Source organism: Bactrocera neohumeralis, chromosome 5, assembly GCF_024586455.1.
Source record: "Bactrocera neohumeralis isolate Rockhampton chromosome 5, APGP_CSIRO_Bneo_wtdbg2-racon-allhic-juicebox.fasta_v2, whole genome shotgun sequence".
Taxonomy (NCBI): domain Eukaryota; kingdom Metazoa; phylum Arthropoda; class Insecta; order Diptera; family Tephritidae; genus Bactrocera; species Bactrocera neohumeralis.
The window spans coordinates 54,085,088-54,097,249 of record NC_065922.1 but is presented as its reverse complement, the minus strand read 5'-3'; the positions used below and the strand labels follow the sequence as shown (position 1 = coordinate 54,097,249).

Below are 12,162 nucleotides of genomic sequence, written 5' to 3'. Positions count from 1 at the left end.
GTTGTAGGTACATATATATTAGGATGGGTAAAAAAATGAATATATTTTTTTCCGCTTACTATATCGGCTCTTAGACACTTAGAAGTGTGAAGTGAAAGTCTCTCCAAATATGAGCTCATAATTGTAAAGAGAAGGACTTCCGCCTTACTCTTCTTCTTCTTTGCTGGCGTAGACACCGCCAGTCGTTTCTTCTTTTTGCAATTCTCAACCTGATCTTTCCAACAGAGTATAGGCCTTCCTCTGCTTCCCCCGGCGGGTACTGTGTCGAATATTTTCAGAACTGGAGTCTTTTTATCCATTTGAACGACATGACTTAGCCAGCGTAGCCGCTAACTTTAACTTCACTGAACTATGTATGTCAATGTCATCGTATATCTCATACAACTCATCGCTCCATCGCACCATAAATCCTCCACATTAGCTGGACAGTGAAGAAGAAAGTGCTAAGAGCTAGTAGTTCCCTGGACATTTTGCGTTCCACTCTGTGCCAGAAGGCTTTCGCAACCCCAAGTGTTGGTTCCTGTGACCAACGCTAACTAAACTCGCGCGAGACTCTTAGATTTAGCAACGGAGTGCACGACAACAGGGTAACACCTGCTCTTTTCTTCATCCTTATGGGATTTGTGTATGGATGCTTTTATTGCAAGCTCATCGGCTTTGGCGAAATCCAACGATTTCGCTGTGGCCAAACACCTAACCAGTTTTATATGAACGTAGCTTGATGCCACAGTTAATGAGGTCGTCCACTCCTTGATTAGCTTTGAGCTTATTGCCACTGTCATTCTCAGACCCTTAATGTGTGCGGTTTCCTGAAGACTGATAGCAACCTTCGCAGCAATGCATTTGACGGCTATGTCGACGGGTACTATATGTACATAAAATGGCTTTAATTGTCATCATTAATGTTGTATGTAATTCACCGCTGATGCCAATGAGAGTCGCTAGTGGAACACGTTCTAGCTGTTTATTGAGTGTGGCTTTACTGAGCGACCTCCACCAAACAAATACACCATACTATAACAGCATTGGTATTTAGTATTTAACTACGGTTTTGTAAAACCAAAGCACAACTCTAGGTGAGAATCTCCACCTTTTTCCAATAGATCATTTACAGCAATAGAAGGCAATTAATACCTTCCTTTCCTCTCCTCAACATTGGGCTTCCATGATAGTTTTCTATTAGGGATGAAGCCCAGGTACATCACCTTTTCGACAGGGTTCGTAAACCTAATCATTTAAGAGATATCAATGGTTTCCGTTCGATTGTTTTAAGGCAATTGTTTTCCTTATGTATAAAATTCAATGCAAAAAATACTTTTCAATTACAAAACATACTTTATTTACGATTTTTTTTTTTAATTTCTAGGTTTATGCCAAACTGGACATTGCTACCGCAAAGGCTACCAAAGAGGAACAGTCTCGAGCTAAGCATCATCTCTTGGATGTAGCGACACCAAATGAACCATTTACTGTGGTCAGTTTTCGTAATGCCGCTTTGCCAATTGTATCCTTTTTATACTAAAATAATATATTTAAAATACTGCTCAAAAATAATCGTCAGTTTGAGCTTATCTCATGTAAATACCCAAATTTGGATCAAAGGGAAAGTATTCTGCAGAATTTGATATACTTATGTATGTATGTAATAGTTGTTAAAGCAATCACAATCCCTAAATAATTGTGTTCGAAGGACTTCAACGCTGATAAGTTGTGTATAATTTCATTAGTATCAACTTAGTTATAACTGTCCAAGAAAAGTAAATTTTTATATTGTAGCAACCTGTTGCTACAGAGTATAATAGTATAGAGTATAAAACGTTCGGTTGCATCCGAACATAATCCTTTCTTACTTATTAATTATATGCCAAATACATACAATTATACAAACATAAATCTGACTATATAACGTCCATACATATGTACATATGATTATAAACAATTTTAATATAAAATGGATGTACATACATGTACATCAGTATAGGTATACTTACGTGCTCACCCTTACCTTTTATTGCCTTCTTCTTTCAAACAAAAATTACATGCTGAAACATGTTTGCCAAACCAACACTTTGTGCACTGCTTTGTTGAATTGCATTTGCACACCTTCACTTCAATTAATTAACACATACTTACATACTTATCACTTTACATTGACAAATTCTAATAATTATTAAATAATACTCAAAAAACTCTACTAAATGATTAATTTATTACTTTTTGCCAAACTTTGATTGCGATCACGAACCGACGCGAACTTACCGACACACGATTATCAAACAGAGAATGTTAACGAACATCAATGAAATTGTATTAACATTCGGTCATTCTGTTGCACTTATAGTATAATTTTCTGCAGTGCTCCTCCCTTGCTCCGTGATGGCGAGACAACAACTTCGTTTGTACATAAGTTCAAATATGTAACATTGCTTTACACTGTTGAGCATGCTGTAACGACATGGAGATCACACGGCAGGTTTGCTGTAACATAAAACGAACAAATTACATTGCCTCCTTGTTTGAACAGGAATATAACAGCAATTCAACATATGTAGTTAACATCAATGCTAGTAAGGAGTGACTGCTTTGTTTTTATACCCTTGCAACATGTTGCAGTTTTTGTACAGAAAAAACTTCTATTTGACATAATTGCTGCCACTCAAACAGACCGATAAAAATACAGACAAAGCTTTTTAATACACTTTTATGCTATAAGAAATACCCCTGTGAAGGGTATTATAGCTTCAGTGCCACCGAAGTTAACTTGTTTCCTTTTTTGGCGATTTTATTTATAAATTAAAGATGCCAGCGAGTACGGAATACCAATATTTAAAAATCATAAAAATTATTTTAAAACGCCATTCTAGTGCTACAAATGAATTCGTTTATTTTGTTTTTTTTTTCAAACTTTGTCATTCTGGTCTGGGTAGTACTTTTTTCGTAATCTCTGCGGAATTCGTTGTCCCAGTTTTCCCAACAAGTCAACAGTGTATTCAAATCTTCAGGCATTAATCTACACGCAACAAGAACAACTTTTGCTGTTGGAAAATCTAAAAATAATGGGTTGCCACAGTTGAAAATTAATGTCAACACACACACCAATCCACGCACATCAAGACAACGGTGAAACGGTGAAGTTGTACGCCGTGGTGACAGACAGCAGCAGTCATGCTATTCCCATCGTGTGACAAATGTTGTCATATGTGAATATAAATAAACAGAAACAAAAATGTGTACCAGAAGATTTGCCGGACGGACTTGTCACAATATCATATCTGAGTATGCTTTGGGTGTCCTCACATCAAGTGGACGGCGATGGCAATCATACTTGTGCACATACTTGTACATATAGGGTGGTCCAATCCTACGAATGGCTTCTTCGATATTAACATTAAGGACTTTTAAGGACGCAGAACTTTGCTTCTTCTCATGAAAACTCTAATGCAGTCAATAGACGAGTATGTATAGTTGCCAGATGGCCAATTAATATGATCGAGACTCGGCGCGCCATCTTACTGAAAAAGGCCCTTAAAAGTAATAACCGTAGCGTGGTGTTTTCCACTGTTGCAGGGCTTCGGCCTCCTCCGTCAAAGAAACCTTTAAGAAAGTTCTCTAAAAGAAAATATTATCCGTACTTCTTTCTTCTTTACTTATGGTAACTGTAGTAAGTGCCATAGGGACCTCTCTTATCCGAGGCAGTTGTTTCATTTTCATTGAGTCTTTTTTTACGTGTCGGGTCCCAAACCTAGTGCACGAATCTGGGGAGGGATGGTTCGCTTTCAAACGGTCATCACTTTAGCTCGCCTTCAAACGGCTATTCTTTGGTTACGCAGAGGATTCTTGGTCTAAGAGCGGAAGTCGTGAGCTGCTTGCGCTTAGAGAACTTTCCTCACTTGCGTGTCATAATAACATGAAATTTAAAAAATATGTACAATATATGTACCACCCTGTATGTAGAGTACAGCACGATCACTTCAGTAATAGTTTTGCAGCATTTTCATCGCTCATCAACCGAGTGTTTCTGAGATTGTGGCGCTGACTTTGTCAGCAGATATTTAGTAAGCAATATTTTATTCCTAAATATTTATAAAAATGCAACAACAACATTTATGGGATCTAGCTGTTGATATACATACCTAGATTTGTTGCAGTTTTTTAAAAAAGCCAAAAAAGCAAATCTACAAAAAGTATTATAGTAAATTAAAACGATTTCGAATTCTTTGCGGCAATTAAAAGAGACGCTGACTAGATGGACGCCAGAATTGCCGTTGTTGCTGGCGACTGAACTTTTAGTGTGGGCGTTGCTGTGTGCTTCTTCGTAAACGATATAGCAATTAATTCGTTGCTAATAATACACATATATTTCTATATTCTAAATATGTCTAGATTTTTTCAAAAGGTACTATACAAATGTCGATCGCCCTTTTTAAGTTCTCTTCCGATATACTATATATTTGCTCAATATAGGAAATACAGCTATGAGCAAAAAATAGTAAGACTTTGTTCATAATTTTAAAGTTCTTAATTTATTCTTCAAAATCCATGTTCTTCCCTTCAAAGGAGTCGCCTTTGGCTCTAATACACTTGTGCCAATGTTTTTGCCAACCCTCGAAATAGTTGTTAAAACCAATACCCGAAATAGCCTTCAACGCACGTAGTAATTCAGGTATTCACGGAACGGTTCTCTGAATTTTCTGAATAGCGAGAAGTCGTACGGAGCTAAGCGGCGAATGCGATGGTTGTGGCACAATATTAGTTGAAAATTTGAAAAAACTTCGGTTGCACGAAGAATCAATATTTCTGTTAGTATGTGTTCAGTTTGTATGGAAGCTATATGCTATAGTATTTCTGAACAAGGTTTTTAGGTGTTGCAAAAAATAATCTATACCAAAATATATCTTGTCATATCGAAAGTTTCCGATCGTTCATTTCGGCAGCTCTTTTAACCAGTTTCTCGGGAGATTACATTGACACATAACATTCAAACAGTTTGGAAAATGTCGGAAAATTTCAAAACGAATTTAAAAACGAGAGGACTAGTTCATATATACCACACGGACAAACAGACAGACGGACATCGATAATCGATCATTTATATATATACTTTATAGGGTCTCTGACGATTCCTTCTGGGTGTTACAAACTTCGTAACAAACTTAATATACCCTGTTCAGGGTATAAAAATTTGGCGAAAAACTCACGAAGAATCAATACAGTATGCGACGGTGCATTATAGTGGTGCAAAAACCAAAAGTTATCGGTCCATAATTTCGGCCTCTTTTAAGCAGTAGCTTGACACATAACATTCAAACAGTTTGGCCTGTCGGAAAGAATTCGGAGTGCACCACACCTCGATAATCGAAGAAAATTGTAATTTGACCTGCTTTATCGTGTTTTTTTGGCTTCAGATCACTTTTCTCATGATATTCGGCCGATTGATTGTCTATTTTCTCTATTTCCTCCTATTTTCTCTTTGCCAGTAATAATACGTTTCATGACATTCTGCCACAGCTGTTAACGTAACGTGACGAAAAATCGTGCTTTCACTTTTCTTGGGCCCAAGTGATCTTTCAAAATGATTTTCACTGTTCCTTCCGATATTCCAACGATGCCAATAAGAACTCTAACTGTTCATAGACGATTATTTGACATAAATTCCTTTATTTTATGGGCGTGTTGATCATCAGTTGATATTGATGGACGTCCTGGACGTGGTTTGTTGGCAACGGGTTCTCGACCATCTTTGAATAATTTGTACCAATTAATACATTAGATAAGCGCTATATATTTGGAGCTAGAGGTAGATATAGATCTAGCTAGGTTTGGTGTTCTCGTGGGTTTAATTAGCGCTCATTTTCATCATTACACCCAAACCATTTGGTGCTCTCAATAAAACTACTTTTATACGTTATGCTTTTAGGGGTTACCCATTCAAAGTTTGTTGTTTGATGCATTCGAAACATTTTGTGTCGGGTTTGTGATATTGCTATTTAATAAGCCCTTAGTTTTATTCCTGTAATTTATTTTATTTTTGTTATCTTGAAGCTTGTTATTAATTTCCATCTGTTCTGAGCTATTTGTTCAAACTGCATAAAAAGATCTATTTTGATCGTTGCCAGCAGGCATAGTATTAACTCCGCCTCAGCTTCGTCTAAAGAGGCTCCTAACTTTACCAACTCGTCTGCCTTTTCGTTGCAGAACATGTTTCTGTGACCGGGAACCCAAATTATGGACAAGCGGAGTTGATCTGAAGAAGAAAGAGTTGACCAGTCAGTGAGCTTACAGTCTTCCTGCAATTGTTTACTCCACTGGATTTAATCTGTGGTGTCGACAAGGTCAGCAATGTCGCCTGGTTCTCCGTGTACTATATATACATAGTTGCCTCATACAGTTTCTGAGCTGCTTGGAAAATCAAGGCGAACTTGAATAGTTGGTGTAAAATCTCGACACTCAAGAGCCAACCTGAAAATATTTAAATAAATTTCTGACATATTTCTCATAAATAAATCACTTCCAAAAAGCCAAGAACTTCGCGTACACTCTACCCCACCACTTCCGCCCGTTTTGACCACATGCAGCGTTCTTTTAATTTTACCATAGTCTGCTGATAAGTACATACATATGTATGTATGTAAGTGTGTATATTGCCTTTGGCTAAGCATATACCACGTATAGTTGTTTAATATTTGCAGCACACTTCAATAGTGTCCAACAGCAACGGAAATGTCTGTTTAACAATTTGTGATTCATTAAAGAAGCTACACTTCTTTCGCGCATTTCGAAACTCGCATTCCGAAAACTTGATTGACAGCGAAAAAAAACCAACAAAAATATATTTCATAAAAGCATATGGACATAATGACTTGTATGTCTGTATTTTTGTGCTGAAAACTTATGTTTTGAGTACAGTTATGCTTTCTGCAACGCATCGGACAATTTGAGGAGAGCTTTCAAAACTTTCATGAAAATATACCATATTTGATTAACAAATGTAATGAGAAAATAGTGAATCCAAAAAACCAAATATATTGATAGATATCACCTCCTGCGATTAATATAGCCCAGTTCCACAAGTAATATACATATATCTCTGACCCCATTTTAAACAGACTCTTTTTACAAAAAGTTTAGATATTGGTACTAAAACCCATAGTACTGCGGTATATTATATATAAAGGGTGATCCATTTCGAGGTTCCCTACCTTTTTAAGAAAAAACACAGAAACTTCAAATATAATCGGGAATGTTTATTTTCGTTCGAAAGAGCATTCTTTGGCATTTATTTTTTGAAGATAACCGCTTTCAAATGTTGGCCGTGGGAAAAGTTCAACGGTGAGATAACGCATGATCTTGGTGGCAACTCGACCGGCACAAAACGTGAAATTATATGCCCAACGAAGTATTCTCCTAATAAATCTATTGATTGATGCGATGTATTGGAAGTGGCGATATCTTGTTGAAACCAAATGTCGCCGAGATCACGAGCTTCCATTTCAGTCATCAAATAGTCGGTTATCGTGGCGCGATAACGGTCGTCATTGACAGTTACGATCTCACCGGCATCATTTTTGAAGAAATATGGACCGACGATTACACCGGCCCATGTTGCTCTTTGCCGCGAATGCGCCAATTTTGCTTGTTTACATAGCAAATTGAGTCCTCAACGCTAAACAAAATTTGGCTCGAAAACGTCGAATCTTATTTGAACTTTTCAAGAGCCCATAGAGCGAAGCGCTGTCGAATAGTAGGTCTTGGGAAGGTCGAGCGGCTTCAGTTCTTGCACAAGCTGTATTGTGTACGCTGTCAATTTAAGATCTCGAGTAAAATGCGCCAAGTCGTTCCGTTCATCAATAGAATTACTACGAACGGCGATAAATTGTGTAGTACCCTTCATAAATACCCTTCATATTTAAAACAAAAGTATGGATTTTGATCGGTTAGTTTCGAAAGATGAGCAGCTTTTTGGAAAGAAAAGAACAATAGATCGACTTGTAACAGGTGATTTTTCGACCTGGCGTTTTCAATGAGGCAATTCTTTTTCGGATTTGGTTTTTTTGACAGCTGTAACTTGATTTGTAAGGATCTTGTGTCATTGTGTAACGATCTTGGTTTGCGGGCTTATAAAACTCAAATTGTGCAAGAGTTAAAGCCGAACGAATATCAAGTGGGTCGCACGTTCGGTGTATGGGTTAAAAACGAGATGGGCATGTTTATAAGCAAAATTTTCCCATTTGGAGTGATGATAATACACAAGCAATTGTTGAGACGAAGATCTAACGTCCCACCAAGTCTCTGTTTTTTTTGTTTTTTAAATGAAGCCGGCCATAATGTTACAGTCAGTAAGGAACGTAGTAGAGCCATCATTAATGGCTCTTTCATGCCTTAATGGTGGGATATTGATGTGGACGATCTTTAGTTCCAACAAGACGGAAAGAAAGTTTTGGTGAGCACATTATCTCGCGTCATGGATCATGCGTTTTAACAACGCCTAACTGCTTTTTCTGTGGATATAAGTTGTCTACGCACATAAGGCCGAGAAAATTGACGCCTTAAAAAGAATATTCGGCGCGTTGTTGCTGACATATGCCCCCAATTTCTGCAAAAAGTGGTGGAAAATTTCGTTTCTTGGCTGACATTTTTTCGATCCTAAGATTTTCGCAGAAAAAATGATTTTGGTATTCAGTGAGTTAATCTATTATACTTGTCTTTTTATATACCCTCAATATTACCATTGAGTCGTAGTGTTCGTAACTTTTGCATACGTTTAGCTTGCAATCGTTCAATCCTTTGTTAACTTTTAAGACGATAAAATCTTTTTCAGAAGAAAAAAGTCCGCGCTTGGATTTATTGCTTTTTCGGCTAAAGGTTCGTGAGGTTCCGTTACCTACTTCATTATCAATAACACATTTTTATATGACAATGAAATTTCCTAAGATATCCCTCATGGTTAGTTGGGTTCGGAAGCTCTTCGCTGTGGTATTCAATCATTTAGTACGTATATACGTCGAAAACGTTCAGAGAACGTCTATAAAATTAATATTTTTGTTTACTATAAAAGGTTCCGTAAAATTTCTAAATTTCCATCGAATTAGAAAAAAACTTCCCAGAGAGTAATCATGTAACATCTTTTCTTATACCGTCCCTACCGTAAATTCATTCAAAAGCCTTTTGAACTAAAAAAACTTACAAACACAGCCTTACACTAATTAGCGAAAATCGTAAAGCTCCAAAATGTAAGGCTGGAGAGCTCATAAAATCAATTAATGAATTGAAAGTGAATGCATTAAAGAATTGATTCAAATATTCAAATTAACGCACACATAAGTGGAATGCAAAACGAACAATCTTCATTTGTCATAACCGACAAATGTGTTCCAGGAATGGAGAAACTCGAAAGGTGAAGTATTGTATCCTAAAACGTGCGTCCCGCACGAGATGGACGCAGGGACGCAGATAATGATCGTTTATGGCATGCGTGCATTTTGTTGTTCGTTGTTAGTGTATAACGTCCGGCTCACAGCTCATAAAGCCATCACACCATAAATAAGAGGCGTTCCGAAAACAAAATCTCTCATGAAACAATGCAGGCAGAAGAACAGCTAAATGATGGGCTTTTAAGATGTTGTCACTTTCAGCACTTTCGAGTGTATGGGTCCCCACGATGATTTCGGCAAATCGCTAATGAAATGCAATCGAGAGTTAACATATCAACTAATTAAGATTTAAGTAGAGGTCGAAATGACGCGGTTCAAGTTGAAAGACACAAAAGACCAAAGAGTCGAAGAAATAAATACAAAGTCATTGTCATCAGCGGCTTAAAGTGGGTACCGGCTACGGCCCCCCGCAAGATACTTAAACTTACGTTTTGAATTCAACGGGCAAATAAAAAACAGCAACGAACGCCATGAGTTGCAGGCAAATCGACGCAATGCGCTGAAAAAGAGCGTAACTGAAGAATATGTAAACAAAAAATCTGGCGGGTAAAAAGTGCATAAACAAAACAAAAAGCAAGAAACGCGCAGACGTCGAAGTGGAGAGGAAGAAACAACAAAACCGAAAATTCACAGCTTTTTAGCGTCTTGCAGCGAAGCGTCTGTGCGTCAGTCAGCCGGACGGTCGACCAGTCAGGTAGGCAGTCAAGCGCAGGCAGGCAGATCGCGACTGCGCGCAAACCTTGTGCAAGTTCAAAAACCTGTATGAATGAGTCAATCGGTAAACAAAACGACGAAAGCCAGACACAGTCACAGGCAGCGCGCCAGCGACGTGTGTTGCATTAGGCGATGCGCCGCAGACGTCTTGAAAACAAAGAAAAATGAAGAACAGAAAAAAAACAAGAAAAATAAAAGAAACAGAAGAAACGCACGAAAAACAAAACAGCCGCAATGCCGGTTGGACGCCGGGTCTGGCTGAGCAGACAGACGCGGCACGCCGATCCGGCCGGCTTTTTGGCCGTGGTTCCACTTAAGCAATTCGCTTTTAATAAACAAACCGCATTGCATGCGCACTCAAAGTTCAAACATGCGGACGACGGACGGACGGAGGGCGGAAGAGATAAGCCAACAGCCGCACAGACGCATCAGCGAATTCGCTAGCAACAAACGCACACACGTGTAAGGCGCATATATGCATAAACAATCGTGAGCATAACAATTGCATTATCGAGTTTTTTTTGTTTTGAGATCTTCTTCATCTTTAATGGCGTAGACATCGCTGATGCGGTTATAGCCGACCGAGGCTGTTTTCTTCTTTTCATTGGTAGTGTTTTTATGTGGCGGGTCGCAAACCCAACATAAAACCCTGGGGAGGGATGGTTCGCCTTCCCACCCCAGCTCGCCTTCAAACGGGTGTTTCTTGGCTACCCAGAGGATACTTGCTTTAAGACCGGAAGTCGTGAGCTGCTTGGGCTATATGTAAAAGAATCGTTTCTGGCCACTCCCAGGGAATGACGCTCAGAGAACTTTCCTTACTCGCGTGAACTTCTACATATGGCTCCATATTCCTTGTTTTGAGATCACGCCTGTGAAAAAGAAGCTCTCAAACTAGCGACGTGTACCCACTTATCAACCACTCTTCACATGGCATTATCAGGCAGATTCTTGTCCGGAAAGAAACGGAATCAAAAAGTTTATTTACTTAAGGACGGAATTACCAACTTCGGCCACTCACTAATAAGCAGTGTCCTTCTTCGACAGCAATCGTGTTACCTTCGTATTGATTTCGTAAGGGTAAGCTAAAATATGACCTCTAAGCTCCTGAGCAAATAACGCAAAATGCTTTTATCCAATATCGTATTGGGGGTCTCTAGGAACTCCGCTCGCATTGAGGTGGTATATAGTGTTTAACGTTCTCTAATAAGTATTGTTTCGTAGAGTTCGGCTTAGATCACAGATATTTATCTGACGTACTGGAGATAGATAAGTGAGGGATCTAATTACCAAATATTTAAAATTAAAAAAATAGAGGTGGCTTTTTACCAGGGTTTTAAAGTCTTTTTACTGACACCTCATGTTTTTATCGAATCGAATATGAGTTTCTCAAACAAGCCAAGCACTGGTCCAGCTTCAGGATCATACGCAATCATCTGTTCACCTCGCCTAATTATCATATATGTATATCTTCGTCAAACTCAAAAGCTACAACTTTAATCGAAAATTTGCTCTAAAAATCGTTAAATGAAGAGAATATCTTCTGGGGTGGTAACCATTATAGACTAAATGTGGTGTAAATCTACTAAATTAGGTCAAAAATCTAGTAGTTCGTCGAATTTTTTTCAGTTATTTGGGTATATTATGGGTCTCTCTTCAAGATACCGGCTGTATAAAATTTTGTCTTGTACGCAAGAAACTTATCAGAGCTTTTTACGATCGAAAACTGATAGGTTCCTGTCAAAGTCCTGTTCCTGTCACAGTTCAACTTCAGAACTCTCCAGAAAATCGTTTGTTTCTAATGTTGTGACGAAAGATCAATAACATCGCTCCGCTTATCATGCCATTATTTCTTTCGCAGCTGTAGATACATACTTGTGTGCGAGTATAGAACATACGCCGATCGGCTAGTCATGCAACCGACTCAAAAGTGTTATTGGTATGCATCATACAACCACACACACACACATACAAACACATGCATTTTTTGTTTGTGCACGTATGTTTGTATGCGTATGTG

General features: G+C 38.3%; 1 protein-coding gene across 1 annotated transcript in view; it reads left to right on the top strand.

The window, feature by feature from the left end:
• Positions 1-12,162, top strand: part of LOC126758405 (tRNA dimethylallyltransferase) — a 149,889-nt gene that overhangs the window by 5,968 nt on the left and 131,759 nt on the right. The window contains exon 2 of the mRNA XM_050472664.1: positions 1,367-1,504. Coding sequence (XP_050328621.1) covers positions 1,367-1,504 — 138 coding nt within the window. The remainder of the gene's footprint in view (positions 1-1,366; positions 1,505-12,162) is intronic.